Source organism: Pogona vitticeps, chromosome ZW-PAR, assembly GCF_051106095.1.
Source record: "Pogona vitticeps strain Pit_001003342236 chromosome ZW-PAR, PviZW2.1, whole genome shotgun sequence".
Lineage (NCBI taxonomy): Eukaryota > Metazoa > Chordata > Lepidosauria > Squamata > Agamidae > Pogona > Pogona vitticeps.
The window spans coordinates 10,835,560-10,855,125 of record NC_135800.1 but is presented as its reverse complement, the minus strand read 5'-3'; the positions used below and the strand labels follow the sequence as shown (position 1 = coordinate 10,855,125).

The following is a 19,566-nucleotide window of genomic DNA, read 5'->3' as shown; positions in this document are numbered from 1 at the left end:
TCCTTTTTTTATTATACAACTGAAATTTATATTCACGCAGTGAAGTAAAAATCACACTAGAATCAGCACCGTTTAGTTGCTTGGATTGTGGAGGTGTGTGTTTGTGGGGAGGGGGAAGCCAGGGGATTCCTCCTCAGGGCCCTCTGACCTTCAAGCCCCTCCCGAAGGTAAAAAAAAAAACAAGATCAGTTCAATTCAACATCAACCTCATCATATGTCGTTCAGGGATAAAAAAAGAGGTGGGGGCAGGCGGGAGAGGAACTGCCTGGAAATGTCGGGGTGGGAAAGAAACCACGTCCTCGTTTCATCCTTGTTTAAGAAATGCCCAAAAAAGGGTCTCCATAAACACCAGTTTTCTGAATATTCACAATAATAACAACAAATCTACTCAAAGATTCCTTTCCTTTTTTTTTTTGTCTTTTTAGGCGTTAGTGTCATGTCAGATGTGTTCCTATCCGCTTCCTTGCATGAAGGAAGAGTGGATCATACCTCCACGGGTGAAGGGAAAGGAAAGATGGAGCAGGCCAGGGGAGGAGATCTTTGTCCAAGACCCAGCCTGTAACGGAGAAAAGCCCTAGTAAGACTTGGAAAAACTTCTGCTAGGCTTGGACAATATTTCTTTTTAAAGCTCAGAGGAAGCAGGGCATGGGACGAAAGGACCTTGAATTCACAGCCCACTGGATGAAGTCCATGCCAGGCACCAGTTCGAAAGAAGGTCCTCGGACGGTGGGCAGAAAAGGGAGAACGGGACGTCCAGCCGAAGGCCAAGCCTGCTCCCAACCCGCACCCGAGGAGGGGGGTTGGGGGGGCCTGCTTGGAGAAAAGATGCTTCGCCGTCAAGTATTCAGAATTTTCTCAGACGTGAATCGGGGAGATGCGGCGTACAAACCGTCCGTGCGATTCTCAAAACCTTCCGAGGGGGAGACGGATGCAGGGCGGAGAGGGAAGCGCCCCCTCTCCCTTCCCTCGGAGAACACCTTCTGTCACATTATGAGAGGCCAGGGAGGGTCCTTCAGCGTGAAGCTGACCGTGGGGTCAACCGCACAGACGCGTCCCGCCCCCCCTCCAAATTCAGGGCGGCCGAGCAGGCCGTTCCTCGGCACAGGCATGCAAGAGCCTTCCTCCGCAGCGCCGTGGCAGCAGAGCGCCCCCAGAAGGCCGGGGCTCTTCTCGGAGAAAGATCTGTACGTTGGTGGATCTTGGGAGGGGGGGCTGGGAGGGAGGGAGGGCAGGGGGCTGGGAAGGGGGGCCCTCAAAAGGCAGAAGCTGCCGCCGCGGCCGAGGCCACCGCCGTTGTTGCTGCTGCCGTTGCCGCCGCCGCGGCCGTTGCCGCCGCGGCCGAGGCCACCAAGACGGCCAATCCGGAGCTGGTGTCGGGAAGTCTGTTCTCTGGGGCCTCCTGGGAGGAGGCCGGGCTTGCCAGCCGGCGGGTCAGGGCGGCGCTGGAGTGCCTGCACTTCGGGGACCCACAGAGGCAGCTGAAGTACTTGCCCTTGATGCTCCAGAACCGCTCACCGTAATCAAACCTGAGAGAGACAGACCGAAAGAGAGAGAGAGAGAGTTTGCTGGGGGGATCCAAGGGAGCCACTCTTGAATCGGCAGGCAAAAGGAGACACCGCATTTTGATGACAAAGATGAGCACGATGGACTATCCGCTTTATGAGTGTCCAAAACATGCAGATTCCAACAGGGCAACACAAAATAAGATGACTTCAGAACGGGGCTGTTCAAAAACATGCAGAAGCGGAAGACAAGCGGAAGACGAGGGAAGCAGCTCGTCTCAGTCGGCGCTTAATACCCAGAAAGGTCTCCGTGGGGCGCCTCGTTCCCTGGGGGTCGCCAGAGAGGAGGAAAGGGACAGCCCACAAAGGCGAGGTGGAGACTCCACAAAAGGGAGCCAGAGGGAAAGGAATCAGCCACAAGCTCCAGGGATGAGTCCTTAAACTTTTGAGTCACTGTGTCCATCCGTGCTACTACAGGCTACAGAAGGTTTGCCCAACCCTGGATTGGGGCCCCAGAGGTTCTTGGACTACAACTCCCAGAAAGCCTTCACTGCCCGCTGTGCTAGACAGGATCTCTGGCACCTGCAGTCCAGGAGCCCCTGGGGGGGGACCCAAGCGCTGGTCCAGAGCCATAATTTCGGCCAATCCCCTAATGGAGAGCGACTCCTACGCCCATTACTGAGCACCTAAATGAGCACCGTGTTCCTCTTTGTTTGTGCTTCCTGGACCGCCATTTATTTCTCTGTCTTTATTGTTTACATCTCTATCCCCATTTCCACCTGGTGACATCAAGGTGGTGGTGGATGTGGCCGGTCTCCCTCTCTTCTCTGCCCTCACGACAACTCTCCAAGGAAGTCACGCTCCAGCCCAAGGGCGCCTACGGGTTTGATGGTTGAGTGGGGAATTTGAACCCAGGTCTTCCTCACCTTGGGTCCCCCCAGAGGTTCTTGGGCTACAACTCCCAGAAGCCTTCACTGCCCACTGTGCTGGGAGTTGTAGTCCAAGAACCTCTGGGGGGACCCAGGTCTAGGAAGCTCGGCCTTAGGGCAACACCCCGACCCCAACTAGGCACGAGGGGGTCAGAGACACCCCTCGAAGAGGGGATTCCTTAAGGGGTGAAAGGGAGGGGCCTGACAGGAGAAGACATGAAGCAGAACAAGCCCTTCACAGACACCCCCCTCCCCCCCACTCCTTGGCTTGGTTTTGCGACTGGCTTTGGAGAGGCGAAATGGGCTTTGATTGCAAGGGTGCAAAAGTCTGCCAGCACCTCCCATAACACTTAAGGGGGTTCCCGCATCGAACGAAACAACCCCTTTCATGAGAAGTACCGGACTTATTCCTAGCCAGGAGCAACATCAAGAGTATCTGAATAATCTACAACACATTCTGTCTCAAACCAGAACGTGTTTCTAATCTGACCAGCCTGGTTTGCTTCGCGAGAGGACCTTTGGAAGAAGGCTCTGGCCGGGCTCTAAAAAAGGAAAGGGGCCGATCCGCGCCTTGCAGTGCCCTCTTCCTCTGATTTCTTCTCCGCCCACTCCTTACTTCCCGGCCGATCTCTTACCCGATCTCTTCTCCCGTCTGGATGTTCCTGCTACTGAAGAAAGCGATTCTGGGGAAGCGGAGGTCCTGGTGGGACATGAAGACTCGCACGGCGATGAGGTTCGGCTCGCAGAAATGGTTGATGAAGCGGCTGATGTTGCCATAGAAACGGGCATCGATGCAGTAGACGTCCCTGTCCTGTGAAGGAGGTGGAGGGGAACAGCACAGCGCTTCATCAGCCTCAAAAAACATCTGGAGTTATTGCAACCCCTTGAGCCACGTAATGCGAACAGTGTGCGGACCTCCTCCCCACAATGCAACTCCCTCCAGAGTCAGCATGATTCTGCTTCTAAACTCTTACGTGGCCAAAGGGGGGCCCACCTGTGCAAAGGAGGAACTTATTCAGCCAGCTGGGGAGAACACCCAGGATTTCTAGAAGGGCAGGAAAAAGGGTGGCGCGTCTGGAGCGGCAGGAAAACCTTCCAAACCTGTAAGGACTGTGGAAACTCAAGAACCGCACCGTACTATCTAACCGTGGAGGGTTAAGTGTGGAAATCCATCCAGAGCAGAATGGAAAGGGCGTGTCCAGGACAAGGGCACGCCTGGCGGCCTGGAAATCTGAACAGGATGAATGTGCGCTGCAACACTTTTGTTGCTGTCCTTTTCATTTAACTTGTGTGCCTTTTCTTTTTTTTTTGAGGGGGGCAAGGAAAGGCATCCATAGCCACTTGGAAGAAAAGAACAGAACATAAATCTCAAAGTATCTTTTGCAGTTGAGATCCTACAGTCTGAAGTTGCATTGCCAGTTCTGTTTGAATGGTTTATAATAATGTCAGAACAGTGGAGCTGGAAGGAACCCCCCCCCAAGAATCAGGGAGCCCGCCACCCCTCCCCGCCCAGGAGGCCCCGTGGGGGGGGGGGGAAATTGAACTTCCAACTTCTGGCTCCACAGCCAGAGACCTTGACCCCTGGAGCGATCCAGCAATCCTAGACCTACTGTATTTGTTGATTTCCTTGTGCTTTAGTTTCCATTTTGCTTTATTTTCAAAACGGCTAAAATTGTAAGGTGACTTGAAACAGGAACCACAGTCCAGAATTCAACAGAAAACAGAACATTGCAACCCACCCATTTTTGTAAGACATGCATCGTTATTTGCAGTCCCGGGAAACAAAACACCAGGAATGAGAATTTGGTCTCGCTCTCCCTCCCTCCTCCTTCTGGCTCAGGGGTTGCCCCTAACGGTCTCCGAGAGAGACACAGATATTGCCAAGCCTGCTCAGCTGCCTCCCACCGAGGGGCTGCTTTCTCCTCAAGGTGAGAAGAGCTTTTGATCGCACCAGCCGCCAGGAAGGGACGGAAATTCATTTTAGCACTTCACTTTGCCCGGGGAGTTTTCCAATTGTGATTATGAGGCTTTATTAAAACACTTACCTTGTTGCCAAGGTCGAAAAGGTAACAGTCTTCTTCCCGTACGTTGGCCTCGGCATCCGAAATCAGCTCTCCGACATACCTGAGGACCGAGAGGGAAGCAGAAAGGGAGGTAAGAGGCAAGGAGAACGGAGCAAAGGCCCTTCCAGGGTTATCACTCTGCACTCTCTGCAGTCCACTCTGTCGTGATGATGTGCCGTCAAGTTGATCCCAGTTTACGGGGACGCTATGAACAGGCGACCCTCCAGAGATCCCTTCGGCTCTTGCCCTCTCAAGCCCGTGGTTTCGCTGTCCGAACGGCGAAGATGACTCCCCAGGTAGGAGTGTTTCAAACAGCCCCTGGAAGGCCACCCTCCGGTTCCGTCCAAAGCCTCCAGCGGGCCGCTCTTTCCTCGTATTGATCCCAAGGGCTAGCTAGGAGGATGGTGGGTGAGGGGCTCTCTCCCCAACACACATTCAGAGGCACACGTAGAAAGCCCGAGAGCTTCTCCTCTTCAAGAACCACAAACAGCTTCCTCCCCTCTTTGCATCTCCTGATCTGTAGAGCTTGCAGACCGCAGAAGGCCCCCCCTGAGCTGCCGGGCAAGAGTTATGGGCTGCCTCCAGCGGTTCAAAGGTTGCAGCACCCCCCACCCCCCCGGTGTTCTAGGGTGCAATCAAATCTGGCCCTTCTATGCAGGAAATCTCAGGGAGAATATCTGCGGCTCACAAAGACTTCAAGGACCGGCCCTTGGGCCCTTCTCTCCAAAAGAACGATTCCCCAAGAAGTTAGAGCCCGTCGGCTTTAGTTTCTCAGCGGGGGCTACGCTCTATTTAGCACCGCTCTGCAGTGGTCCTCAGTGCTGAAGGACAAGCTGCCCGAGTGCTGTCCTCACAACCGAAGGAAGGAAGACAATTCCTGCAGCCTGACTCTGTGCACCCAAACGGGGGCCTTTCCTACCCGTTGGAGCAACGAAGCTGATGCCCAGAAGGACCAGATGCACGTTGAAAAGGACTCCTAAAAGGACAGCTATCCCACGCTTCTTGTTCTGAGACACACATTGTAACTAAGCAGGGTTTATCATCTTCTTCATGGATTGCTGCCTTGTCGTGGCGAAGGGGCTTGAGTAACTCAGAGAAACTATGGGCTATGCCGTGCAGGGACACCCAAGACGGACAGGACATAGTGGAGAGTTCCGACTAAACGCAATCCACCTGGAGTAGGAAATGGCAAGCCACTCCAGTATCTTTGCCAAGAACGCCCCATGATCAGAAGCAAAAGGCTAAAAGATATGACGCTGGAAGATGGGCCCCTCAGGTCGGAAGGCGTCCAACATGCTACTGAGGAAGAGCGGAGGACAAGTACAAGTAGCTCCAGAGCTAATGAAGTGGTTGGGCCAAAGCCGAAAGGACGCTCAGCTGTGGACGTGCCTGGAAGTGAAAGGAAAGTCCAATGCTGCAAAGAAAAATACTGCATAGGAACCTGGAATGTAAGATCTATGAACATTGGGAAGCTGGAGGTGGTCAAACAGGAGATGGCAAGAATAAACATCGACATCCTGGGCATCAGTGAACTAAAATGGACAGGAATGGGCGAATTCAGCTCAGATGATTATCATATCTACTATTGTGGACAAGAATCCCGTAGAAGGAATGGAGTAGCCGTCATAGTCAACAAAAGAGTGGGAAAAGCTGTAATGGGATACAATCTCAAAAATGACAGAATGATGTCAATACGAATCCAAGGCAGACCATTCAACATCACAATAATCCAAGTTTATGCACCAACCAGCATTGCTGAGGAGACTGAAATTGAACAATTCTATGAAGATTTACAACACCTTCTAGAACTGACACCAAAGAAAGATGTTCTTCTCATTCTAGGGGACTGGAATGCTAAAGTAGGGAGCCAAGAGATAAAAGGAACAACAGGGAAGTTTGGCCTTGGAGTTCAGAACGAAGCAGGACAAAGGCTAATAGAGTTTTGTCAAGAGAATAAGCTGGTCATCACAAACACTCTTTTCCAACAACACAAGAGGCGACTCTATACATGGAAATCACCAGATGGGCAATATCGAAATCAGATTGATTATATTCTCTGCAGCCAAAGATGGAGAAGCTCTATACAGTCAGCAAAAACAAGACCTGGAGCTGACTGCAGTTCTGATCATCAGCTTCTCATAGCAAAATTCAAGCTTAGACTGAAGAGATTAGGAAAAACCACTGGGCCACTCAGGTATAATCTAAACCAAATCCCTTATGAATACACAGTGGAAGTAAAGAACAGATTTAAGGAACTAGATTTGGTGGACAGAGTGCCTGAAGAACTTTGGATAGAGGCTCGTAACATTGTCCAGGAGGCAGCAACGAAAACCATCCCAAAGAAAAGGAAATGCAAGAAAGCAAAGTGGCTGTCCAACGAGGCCTTAGAAATAGCAGAGAGGAGAAGGGAAGCAAAATGCAAGGGAGATAGGGAAAGTTACAGAAACTTGAATTCAGACTTCCAAAGAATAGCAAGGAGAGACAAGAGGGCCTTCTTAAATGAACAATGCAAAGAAATAGAGGAAGATAACAGAAAAGGAAAGACCAGAGATCTGTTCAGGAAAATTGGACATATTAGAGGAACATTTTGCACAAAGATGAACATGATAAAAGACAAAAATGGGAGGGACCTAACAGAAGCAGAAGACGTCAAGAAGAGGTGGCAAGAATACACGGAGGAATTATATCAGAAAGATGTGGATATCCCGGACAACCCAGACAATGTAGTTGCTGACCTTGAGCCAGACATCCTGGAGAGCGAAGTCAAGTGGGCCTTAGAAAGCCTGGCTAACAACAAGGCCAGTGGAGGTGATGGCATTCCAGTTGAACTATTTAAAATCTTGAAAGATGATGCTGTTAAGGTGCTACATTCAATATGCCAGCAAGTTTGGAAAACTCAACAGTGGCCAGAGGATTGGAAAAGATCAGTCTACATCCCAATCCCAAAGAAAGGCAGTGCCAAAGAATGCTCCAACTACCGTACAATTGCACTCATTTCGCACGCTAGCAAGGTTATGCTCAAAATCCTACAAGGTAGGCTTCAGCAGTATGTGGACCGAGAACTCCCAGAAGTACAAGCTGGATTCCGAAGAGGCAGAGGAACTCGAGACCAAATTGCTAACTTGCGCTGGATTATGGAGAAAGCCAGAGAGTTCCAGAAAAATATCTACTTCTGCTTCATTGACTATGCGAAAGCCTTTGACTGTGTGGACCACAGCAAACTATGGCAAGTTCTTAAAGAAATGGGAGTGCCTGACCACTTTATCTGTCTCCTGAGAAACCTATATGTGGGACAGGAAGCAACAGTTAGAACTGGTCATGGAACAACTGAGTGGTTCAAAATTGGGAAAGGAATACGGCAAGGCTGTATATTGTCCCCCAGCTTATTTAACTTATATGCAGAATACATCATGCGGAAGGCTGGACTGGAAGAAACCCAAGCCGGAATTAAGATTGCCGGAAGAAATATCAACAACCTCCGATATGCAGATGATACCACTCTGATGGCAGAAAGTGAGGAGGAATTAAAGAACCTTGTAATGAGAGTGAAAGAGGAGAGTGCAAAAAACGGTCTGAAACTCAACATCAAAAAAACTAAGATCATGGCCACTGGTCCCATCACCTCCTGGGAAATAGAAGGGGAAGATATGGAGGCAGTGTCAAATTTTATCTTCCTGGGCTCCATGATCACTGCAGATGGAGACAGCAGCCCTGAAATTAAAAGGCGCCTTCTTCTTGGGAGGAAAGCGATGACAAATCTGGACAGCATCTTGAAAAGCAGAGACATCACCTTGCCAACAAAAGTCCGAATAGTCAAAGCTATGGTTTTTCCTGTCGTGATGTATGGAAGTGAGAGCTGGACCATAAAGAAAGCAGACCGCCGAAGAATTGATGCCTTTGAATTGTGGTGCTGGAGGAGGCTCTTGAGAATCCCCTGGACTGCAAGGAGAACAAACCTATCAGTTCTAAAGGAAATCAACCCTGAGTGCTCACTGGAAGGACAGATCCTGAAGCTGAGGCTCCAGTACTTTGGCCATCTAATGAGAAGAAAAGACTCCCTGGAAAAGACCCTGATGTTAGGAAAGTGTGATGGCAAGAGGAGAAGGGGACGACCGAGGATGAGATGGCTGGACAGTGTCTGCGAAGCAACCAACATGAACCTGACACAACTCCGGGAGGCAGTAGAAGACAGGAGGGCCTGGCGTGCTCTGGTCCATGGGGTCACGAAGAGTCGGACACGACTAAACGACTAAACACAGGGTTTATCATGGTTTTGGGTAACGCACATTACAGTCGTGCCCCACTTAACGATTACCCCGTATAACGACGAATCCGCTTCACAATGTTTTTGCGATGGCAATTGCGATCGCAAAACAATGTTTTAATGGGTTTTTTTCACTTTGCAACGATCAGTTCCCTGCTTCGGGAACAGATTCTTCGCATTACGACGATCAAAACAGCTGATCGTTGGGTTATGAAAATGGCCGCTGGCTGCTCAAAATGGCTCCCCGCAGTTTTTAGGAGCCATTTTTCGCTTAACAGGCACCCGAAAATGGCCGCCGTATGGAGGATCTTTGCTGGACAAGCAGATATTCAGCCCACTGGAACGCACTGAACGGTTTTCAATCCGTTTCAATGGGCTTTTTTATTTCGCTTGACGATGTTTTCGCTCTACAGCGATTTCACTGGAAACAATTAACGTCGTCAAGCGAGGCACCACTGTAGTTTTTCCCCCCAATCATCGTTCCTGTTAAGATCAAGAGGAAAAATCCCTGGAGGAACATGTTGGTGTTTTTGGTTCTCCCACACAGAAGCCAGATTCCACATCCCGTCCTCTCTCTCTCTCTCTCGGGGGGGGGGGCTTCCTCAAGGGCTCAGGCTGGCCGACTCCTGCTGCGTGGATTGGCTGTTCTTCCTGAAGGTCCAGCCCGTCTCTTGCACTTCTTGCCCAAGAAATCCATCCTCTACCTCTTCTCCGTTGACTCCTAACCTTCCCTTCAAACTTATATTGCAGTCTACTCTATTTAGACACAACAAATATTCAAGATATGAGACTACATTTATTAAGAATCAACTCTATTTCTTTTCGTTGTCCCATCCCTGCTTTTTGGCAGGATAAAACAACACGCAGAAAACAAATAAATCTCATGTCCGTTCCGGCTTTGCAGTTCTAAGATGATGATGATGATCTTAGAACTGCAGAGCCGGAAGGCAGGAGGGCGATGATGCTTTCCCTGGCCACCACAGTGCCGTTTTAAGCTGCCGGCGACGGAATTTTACAGATGGAGGGTTCCTGCAACTTCCAGACAAAAATTCAATACTGGTCGCCCAGCTGTCCTGGAAATCTAAGCAAAACCTATTTCACATCTGGCTATAAAAGGCCTTTGTTGGGCAAGGTGCTTGACACCGCCCATATTAGGATGCTGCCTGTCATTCTTGAAAAGTTCTCGTCTTCAGCTTTTCAACTCTGAAATGGGACTTCTAGGAATCTGGATCCTCTCCGGAATCCAGCTCCCGTTTCTTAGAAGGAATCACGCTTGCTGGCCTGGAGTGGTTTTGTTGGCATGTTTTTTATAGGCCTCTCCTGACTCCCAGGGAAAAACTGAAAAGAAAACTCGGATCCACGTAGGATAGGGAGGAATAAAGGGGATTACTCTCCTTTGCCCCACCCAGAACTCAGACTGGTCACGGCAAGGACTTTTACTCCGCTCGCAGGTTAAAGACATAAGTAACTTCATTTTTCGTTTTTCCGCAGCCTCACCCGCCTGAATTAACAAGCCCTTTTTGCTCCAGAAATACAGCAGCTTGTTTGCTGGGTTACTTGTCGAGAAGACACTCTGCTTCTCCTCCCGCTGGACTAGAATCCTGCCTTTGAGGCCGGGCAGAAGATTAGGATGCCAAAAAGGGGGGCGGGGGGCAAGAGATTAGTCGCTAAGCCAATGCCACCCTTGCGCCGAGACGGAAGGGCAGGAGGGCCGAGGACGGATCGTTGTCAGACGCCCGCCAGTTCAAAGCACGGACTCCATTAACCTCCGGCTCTGCCTGAAAGGGCTAAAGAAACAACAGCTCCGCGAAGGGTTTGCAGCAGCCGACACGTTCTCCCAATGAAAAGGCGCCAACTCCTAATCCGGCAGATCTTGTTCTCGAGAAATGGGCGGAAGCACTTCAGAAAATACAGGGCGGCCGGGGGGTGGGGGGTGGGAGTCAGCATGCAAAGTTTAGAAGGACAAGAAAAAAAGGAACAGCCACCCTGTGTTTTTAGGACAGACTGGTTCTCTCTTCTTTGCCCTCAGTTCAAAAGCCAGGCCACTTTGTGGATGCCCGTAAGTGGGGCAGAAGGGAACGGAGACTCCCTTTAGCAGTGCCGTGCAGTGGTCAGAGCCTTGCCCTGGAGTTTTGGAAGTCCAGGTTCAGTCTTACCCTGTGAGCTAAAAAAACCCTCTGGGAGGATTCCAGCCAAAGGTTTTCTCTCTCGCCTGTCGTTCTTCCTCGTCCTTCCTGTCTGTGACTTCTAGGCCACTCTCCCTTGGATACCCTTTGTATACTTCTGTCACCCCTTTTCTCTCTCCCTCTAATTATCTAAATCCTCCTCTATGTGTCTCTCTGCATATGTATAACGTATACAAACACACACACAGAGAGACATGCACAAACCCTCCCCCTTCTCTCTCTCTATGCATGCACATACCTCTCTCTCTCTCTCTCTCTCTCTCTCTGTCTCCCCCATTTTCTCCTGCCAAACCTGCTGCCAGAGGAAGACCAGGTCCTTCAGGGAAAGACTGCATGGAAGGTTTTGCCACCCATCGCTGGAAGGCTAGGGCTACAAGTTGTTGGGGGCGAACCAGAAGGAAGAGAGGAAGGGGGGGTCATCAGCCCCACCACCACACAACAAAAGGCTACAGCCTACCTAGACAAGCTCTCGCGTTCACTGGGAGACCTGCCCCACATCCTTGGCAGAGTTGGAGGCTGGATGAATGCAGCCTAACCTTTTTTCTTTTTTTAATGGTCCCCTGGAGAAAGCCCAGGCGGCGGATCGATCCCGCAGGCTCTCCATCTACGTCCTGTTTGGCTCTGGTCTCGGGTGCCTTGTGGGTCTCTTCAGTTCAATAACTAGGACTTTGCCGACAAACGTTTGCCGGGCGGGGGTCCCTCTTTCCTCCCCACACGGGGCTCCCGGTCGGCAGTTTTGAAGCAGGAGGAACTCACTCGCACACGAAGGTCCCCAACGGGATGTCCTGCATCGTCCGCACGCCCCAGCCCATGGTCTGCGTCCGAAAAAGCTGCAACCGAACCCTGGAAGACAGGAGGAAGGGCCGCCGCCCCGTCAGCGCCCGGTAAGAAGCATGGACGGGGCCCGTTTCATTTCAAAGGCAGCGTGTTGGCTTTTCCCACGGCCGGTCAAGAGAAGGCAAAAGGGGGGGGGGGGAAGCCTCTTTTCTTAACACCCGTGTGTACCTTCTTCATTGGGGCAGACCTGGGCCCTTTGAAAAGAGGAGGCCGTGGGGCTTTAGGGAACCAGGCAGCCGGTCCAGCAGGCAGACCGGGACAGGTGGCACATAACCCACACTCATGGCCCCCGGCGTACCCCTTCCAGCCCCTAAGAGGGCACACCAGGGCTTCACCACCTTGGCCCCTCAGATCCTCTTGGGCTACAATGCTCAGAAATCCTGGCCAGCACCGGTGTATAGGGTTCGTTCCCTCCGTACTCTTGAATCTGCACAACAGGTAGGCTGCAGTGTGAGATAGCCAGAGGGCCTCCAGAGCGAGCCAAGACAGCTCTGGCCCCCCTCGTCCTCATCTGGCCCCTATCACAACACACCCACCCACCCCCACAACCTCCATGCCTCTCACTGGCCCTCTTGAGCAAACAGGGTTGCAAGAAAGGACACTCAACGGGTCTCACCGGAGGCCGTTTTGCACCACGCGGTTCCGGCAAGTCCTCCAGCAGGAGCAGGCGTGGTTACACTCAAAGATCAACGGGGGCTCCACTGTGTTGAACTCCGGCAAGAGCCGTCCATCCTGCAGAGAAAAAAAGAAAGGAAGGAAGGGAGGAAGGGAGGGAGGGAGGGTTAGCTGCATATGCTTGTGACAGAATGCTCTATATATTTTTTCAAGTGAAATCAAAACAAGTGCCCCCCCCCCCCCGTTGTGGTTCACACCTCCAAAGTAAAAAGGTTACATCTGGTCCAGCAAAGCCATTTGCTTCTGAAGGGGAGAAGCGTCTGAGGTCAGGCACAGAAGCAGCTGCTTTAGATCTGCTCAAACAATCTGTTCATCCAGGTCTTTCTTACCCTTCTTCTTCCAATCTTGGGTCCCCAGATGTTCTTGGACTCCGATTCCCAGAAATCCTGGCCCGCAGAGCCAGTGGTGAAGGATTTTGGGAGTTGTAGTCCAAGAACATCTTGAGACTCAAGGTTGGGAAGAACCCCTGTTAAGAGGTGATGGTTTCCAGACGTAGAAAGTTACATTACAGGCGTAATTCGGTCCACATACTTGGCACCGTGTGTGAGTTGCTGTTCCCAGAAGCACTGGCTGCTCAGGGTTCAATCCTGTCCAAAGCCCTGGACAGCTGTTCCTGCCGGCTAGAGCTGGCAATATTGGTCAAGATGGACCAAGAACTGATTCAGCACAAGGCAGCTGGCCTACATTCCTAATGATGAGAAAGCCAAATCTCTTGCGCTCAAGAGTTGCTTGTCCCTTCCCTTCACAAAAAACAAAAAGCATTCAAACTGGAAAAAAAATGCCATGGAATGTCTAGTAACTATGTCACCTATTACACCGGTAAAGTAACTTTGTTCTCAGTTACATTATCTTTGAGGTTTAATTATCACCAAAATAGGGGGAATTATGGCAACCAGTGAGGGTATTTATAATTGATTACTCGGATCCCAACGCCCACAACGGGGAACGGCAGGTTTGTGAAATTTGGTCTACCCCGACGATGATGATGATGATCATCATCATCAGCTGCTGCCAAGTCACTCCCAGCCACCCGCCTCATGCCTCGAACCCACCAATCACGGAAGGGCCTCACCTTGTCGTACCAGCACCGCATACTGAGCTGTCCACACATGCATTTACTGGAGGAGCAGTCGTCGATGCACACGCAGTACTGGAAGGGAAGGGAGGTGGGGAGAGCAAGAAGAAACAAGGTCAGGTGCGTGTTGCCCACAAAGCTGGCAGAGAGATGCCATCCAAGCAGCAGGTGGGCGGCGGAACTATGGGGAGCTTTTTCCAACTGCGCACGCTTGCCTTCAGCAGGTTTGGTTGGGAGGGACCCTTTTGGGCTGGGATGACTGTCAAGTCTATCCAGCGTTAACCAGCTGTTTCCTCCTGCCTCCGATTTCAAGCATTCTCCGTTCTGAGCGTTTTCCCCCTCTCCAGTCTATGCACTGAGTCTGAGGAAATCTGCTGCTGAAAGCAGTCATGTTTGTCCGTTTGCTGTTTGATCTGTTCACAACTGTAAGTTTTTAGAAACGGACTTTATTCTTTCTCTTACTACAGTCTCAGAATGGGGTTTTTGAGACTGTTGATCCCCTGCTTGATGAGAAAAGGGGTGGGCTACTCTCAAAGCTATTCTGCTCTTCTGTCTGAATCCCTGCACTTCTGCTGTGCAGCTGGAGGGATTTCATCAGAAGCGCAAAAGGAACCTCATCAGGTGAGAGATGAAAACATCCCATGGGGAGTCGTTACACTGAAACAAGATGGAGGACAGGATGATTGCTATAGAAGAGGGGTCAGTCCTGTGGCGAAAAGGGTCTTGGGTGAGGGACAGGCTCTCAAGCCTTCAACAGCTCCTGATTCTGGCACAAAAGGCGACTTCCAAGGAGCTGGCGGGGGTCCCCCTCAGCAGATGCAGAACCCTGGCAGGGCAATCCAACTCCGCGAGCGGAAAGCCCTCTCCTCTTAGGGGAAAAAAGTCTCGCAAAAGCAAGGACGCATCCAGGAACTCCCACCCGAGACTCTCTCCGCCAAGGCTATTCCAAACCCGACAGGCCTCCCAAGACCGACCGTGGGGTTAGGGGGCTCCAAGGGGGCAGGACCATGGAGCCACGAGACGTGGCTAGCCGCTGACGCCCTCCCGCAAGAGCTCAACTTTGAGGTGTAACAAGCGTCAGTTTCACACCGAAGGGATCCTGGCACTTCCTGTACTTCAGACATTTCAGGCATTTCATTTCTGTTTTCATTATGGCACAGGAAGCCTTTGGTCTGGTTTTTAATTCCTTTTGTGTGTGTGGCTCCATGACGTGGTGGCGCTGTGGGCTAAACCGCAGAAGCCTTTGTGTGCTGCAGGGTCAGAAGACCAGCAATCGTAAGATCGAATCCACGCGACGGAGGGAGCTCCCGTCACTTTGTCCTAGCTCCTTCCAACCTAGCGGTTCGAAAGCATGTAAATGCGAGTAGATAAATAGGTACCAACTCAGTGGGAAGGTAAAGTGGCGCTCCCTAGTCACACTGGCCACGAGACAATGGAAACTGTCTTTGGACAAGCGCTGGCTCTATGGCTTGAAAACGGAATGAGCCCCCCTAGAGTCGGGCACGACTGGACTAAATATGTCAAGGGGAACCTTTACCTTTTACCATGACTGTAGGCAGAAGGCCAAAACATTGGGAGTTCGATTCCCCCCCTTGCCCTCTTTTGACAGGGGATGGACTAGATGACCCATAAGGTCCCCTTCCAGTTCTGCTGTTCTAAGTTTATTATTATCATTAATGTAAGTTTACTATTAATAGTAATAACTTTCTCTGGAGGAGATCTGAATCCCTAAGTCCTGTGACAGAGGATATAAGTTAAACTCGGAGTGCATCCCTAACCAACACAGGGCTGGGCCGTATTAGTTTCCAGGGTCATTTGGGGGGGGGGGGGGGAGGAACCTTCCAACACTGAAAAGCCACAACTCCAGGACTGCCATTTCCCTTTTAAAGCAAACTACAGCTTCCAACGGCTCAAAATTTAAAATTAAACAGACAAGCACGCCATGTTTACCACCCCACCACCCTCAAGGAGGAGGGAGAGGGTGCCCCAGGCCGACGACATCCCGCCTTCCCACACCCGCCTCTCCTCCACCCGAGCACATGGGTGTCCGTGGAGGAGAGGACGCCCTTCCTCCGCCCTGAGAAGGCGGCGGAGGAGAGGAAGGGAAGCTGAGCCGGAGGTGACGGGACTCCTTCACCTGCAGATGAGTGATGTTTCGGTCAATGTGCATTGGCGACGTCACGCAGTTCTGGGAAATGTACTTGTAGTTGCCGGGACAAGGCTCGCCATCCACGGAATTGACGCACGGGATCGGGATCCGCTCGTAACCCCGGGCGATGTCTCTGTCACAGCAGGGAGGACAAAATCATCAACATCAATATTGACGTAAGACTGCTTGAGCAGCAGTACACGTACACACACACACACACACACACACACACAGAGAGAGAGAGAGAGAGAGAGAGAGAGAGAGAGAGAGAGAGATGCCTTTTCCAACAAGTCATGCAGGCTCCTTCTTAGTGACTGACTGTCGGGGAGATAATAAGCAGGATGGTTTCTCTTTGGTTGCTTCTAAATCTGTTTTTCATAATCTGTTTACCATACATTTTTAACATATTGTTATTAAATCTTTAATATGTGAATTATTTCTTATTTCTAGCTTTTAATATTGTGTTTATAGTATGTAAACTACCTCGGCTCCTTTTTTAAGAGAAAGTCAAGGTTTAATAATTTTAACAACAACAACAACAACAACAACAGGCACAGTCAATCCAAATTATAAAAACATTGACTGGTATTATATAACAGATACAGAGTTTAACCCAAAACCTATCTGCTAAATATTGGCACAGTACAGTATGTATGATGTTCCTAATATTTCCATTTTTTGGTAGTTCTGATGATGTTTTTAGAATCTTCAACTATTTATAATACTGTGTCAAATTTCTTAATATTTTCCTCAAAGCCCCATGACAATGGGGACCACTGAAAGATGTTTCATCCACAAGGGAGATGTTTCGATGGCCAGGTCTCTGTACAGTGGTGCCTCGCTTAATGAGCGCCCCGTTTAACGACAAAACCGCTTAGCAACGAAGAATTTGCGATCGAAAAAGCAATCGCATTGCGATGTTTTAAATAGGAAAAAATCGCTTTGCGATGATCGGTAAGCTGTTTTGCTTACCGATTATCGCATAGCGATCTTTTTCCTACACCTGATTGGCGTTCCAAAATGGCCGCCGGAAAAAAAACATGGCCGCCTGCTGTGTTTTGGGACGGATTCCTCGCATACCGGGCAGCGGAAATGGCCGCCGTATGGAGGATTTTCACTTAAAGGTGAGTTTTTTGCCCATAGGAACGCATTGAAGGGGTTTCAATGCATTCCTATGGGCTTTTAAAAATCGCTTAGTGATTTTTTTTTTCCGGTTAGCGGCGATTTTTGCTGCACCGATTAACATCGCTAAGCAAGGCACCACTGTACTCAGTTTATTCTTCCCAACCTTGGGAAGATGAAAAGCGAGAGTCCGCCTTGAGCCGGCTACCTGAGGCGAATGGGATCAAAGTCAGGCTGTGAGTTGAGTCTTAGCTGCAGTACTGACCTTGAACCCCTGGGCCACCAGGCTCCTGACACCTCTTCCGGTGAGGTTCTCCAGAAGACATGAGGATGGGACGGGGCAGAGGGGAGAGGAAGGTCCGCTCGGACAAGCCAGGGTGGCTCAGGGCCGGTGGGGTGGGGTGGGGGACAGGCTAACGCACCTGCTCAGGACCTTCTCCAGCGGCACGGGTTTCTCAGGAGATGATTCCTTGAGGGTCTTGTTCATCTGCAGCGCGACCCAAACTTGCGAGTTGAGGCTGGAGCACTGGAGGGGGGTCTCCCCTTCCTTGTTTTTCAGGGCGACATCCGAGCCGCGGGAGAGGAAGAGGCTGCCAGAGAGGAAGAAGGCAGAGGAGTCAAGCCACCGTGGCCTCCAGCCGGCGACTCTTTTCCCTCTGAGGCCTCTTGGGCAGAGCCCGAGAGGGTTTGCCTGCCGAGGACGCCCAGGCTCGGTCTCCAAAGAGCTCCAGCAAAAAGGGCACCGGCAGAGACAAGACTGCGGGCATTCGGAGCAGAAGAAATGGGGGGGGGGGGGTTTAGAAGCTTCACCTCCTCCCTGAACAAGAGAGGCAAAACGAAGGGATGGCATGCTGGCGGGACGAAGGGCAGCCTCACACTCTTATAACCTCAACGGTTCAGCTAGTTTCGTAGTTCCTGGGTGTGGCATCATGAACTGGGAAAGGAGGAACATCCCGCCAGGCTTCGAACGACTGCCTGTGCGCTGCGCCTTGTGTCCCTTGGGAGTGATGCAAATGAGTGTGAATGTTTGTGCTACAGGTGAGCGGCTTGTGGTGCTTGGGTATGTTTTCAGAAGTAACTAAGAAGCTCCTAGCTGGCTGGAGAGCTCAGGGGTTGGGTCTCTGGCTGTGGAGCCACAGGTTGGGAGTTCGATTCCTACCCCCCAGCCCCATGGGGGCCTCCTGCGAGAAGAGCCAGCCTGGGTGGCCGTGGGCAAAAGCTGCACGGGGGTCCCAGGGAGGCCCCCAGAAGGAGGGAAGGGGAAGCCAGAACGAAGTACTCTTTGCCTGGAAAAGAGTCATCATAAGTTGGAACTGGCTTAATGGCACACCAGGACTAATCGGAAACACCTATTCATTCTGTTGCGATTTCTGGGAAAAGGAAGAGTGATTTCGAAAAGATACGACCAGAGTCCTAACTGGCAATTTGCCCTCGCATAAGGGAAATCACATGAAGCCCTGGAGGCAAAGCAGGCGCTCGGTGTGTGTGTGTGTCCGTAGCTTCTGACAGCCTTGTTTTTGATGCGTCTCCCTAACCTCCCACCCAGGTTATGGGGCAAAGGCTCCAGGCCAGCACCAGAGACGGCGCTGTCAACCACCGGAACCTCTTCAAGAAATGAGAAACGGACTGCCTCCGTGCCAAAGATTTTCACAGAAAAGAAAGTCAAAGCAACAGAAACGCTGTTTGGAGGACTTTAAATGGAAGGCCTCTTTTATCTCTAAGGGTACTGTGAAAGCACCGTATTTCCCCCCTTGCAGGGTAGGGCAGGGCAGGGCAGGGGCGGGCGCCTGCAGGAGCCATACTTACACCACACATTCGTAGCGGTTCTCTCGGGCTGCGATGTGCAAAGGCGAATCTCCGTGGATGTTCACCGCATGCAGGTCACACTTGGCTGCTAGCAAAATCTCGGCAATGTCCACGCACCCCGAGAAGGCGGCCCAGTGTAAGCAAATGTTCTCCTCCTGAAAGGGAGGGAGGGAGGGCGGGCGCAGATGGGGAAGAGCGAGGAGAAAGGAACACAGGAGAAAATGAAACCACGGTGACTGAGCACACGCAGGCCCGCAAGCGGCAGGGACTCCTGTGCCTGCTAGCCCTCCCCTCCTGAAGGAAACACGGGGGATGCCTTCTCCAGATCATTTGGCCGGCTGGCCGCCTCGGCGCTCCCTGCGGGGCTGTGGCTGAGGGTGGGCTGTGAGCGAGGGCTGCCCCCCTCACCTCATACGGATAGAGGCGCTGTTTGTTCGTAGCCATGGCCTGACAGGGACCGAGTCTGTTGGGAGAGAGCCTGCTGACATGAAGACCGAGGAGGTCTTCAAACTGCCTGACGCCTATTTCCAAACCGATGCCCAGAAGGGGAACTCAAAGCGGGCGTCCCTCTGGGGAGGAAGGGCAGGGAGGGAGGGGCCAGGCGCCCCTCCCTGGACCACGTCTGGCTCAGCCCCCAATGGGAGGCAAGGGGGCAGCTGCTGAGCGATCACCCTGGGAGAAAAAAAAGGGTTCTCCCATGACCTGAGAGGAAGTGCCTTCTGGATCATCTCCCAAAGACTCGGGGGAGGGCTATGGCGGCAAGTGGTCTTTCTTGGGCGGGGGGTGGGAGGAGGAAGGAGACGCGGTTGGGCCCCCAATGCCCAGGCAGACCAAGCTTCTCCACATGCGCTTCAGAGCCACCAGTCGGATCCACCCAGGCCTGAATCCCCATGAGATCCAGAAGATGCTCTTCAGCGGCACAAGGGTGGGCAAAGATTATCCAAGGGTAGGGTCCCCC

The 19,566-nt window shown here is 51.6% G+C and overlaps 1 protein-coding gene across 9 annotated transcripts in view; it reads right to left on the bottom strand.

The window, feature by feature from the left end:
• Positions 1-1,118: 1,118 nt before the first annotated feature.
• EHMT1 (euchromatic histone lysine methyltransferase 1) overlaps positions 1,119-19,566 on the bottom strand; it is a 114,590-nt gene continuing 96,142 nt past the window's right edge. For 8 of the 9 annotated variants that reach the window (XM_072984980.2, XM_072984982.2, XM_072984979.2 and 5 more), the window contains 9 exons: positions 18,609-18,763; positions 17,225-17,392; positions 15,669-15,813; positions 13,529-13,606; positions 12,398-12,513; positions 11,701-11,787; positions 4,477-4,555; positions 3,067-3,242; positions 1,119-1,526 (listed from right to left, as the gene is read on the bottom strand). In XM_072984980.2, the coding sequence (XP_072841081.2) occupies positions 1,253-1,526; positions 3,067-3,242; positions 4,477-4,555; positions 11,701-11,787; positions 12,398-12,513; positions 13,529-13,606; positions 15,669-15,813; positions 17,225-17,392; positions 18,609-18,763 (1,278 nt within the window). In that variant the 3' untranslated portion in view covers positions 1,119-1,252. The remainder of the gene's footprint in view (positions 1,527-3,066; positions 3,243-4,476; positions 4,556-11,700; positions 11,788-12,397; positions 12,514-13,528; positions 13,607-15,668; positions 15,814-17,224; positions 17,393-18,608; positions 18,764-19,566) is intronic. The other variant, XM_072984978.2, reaches the window with a different exon arrangement.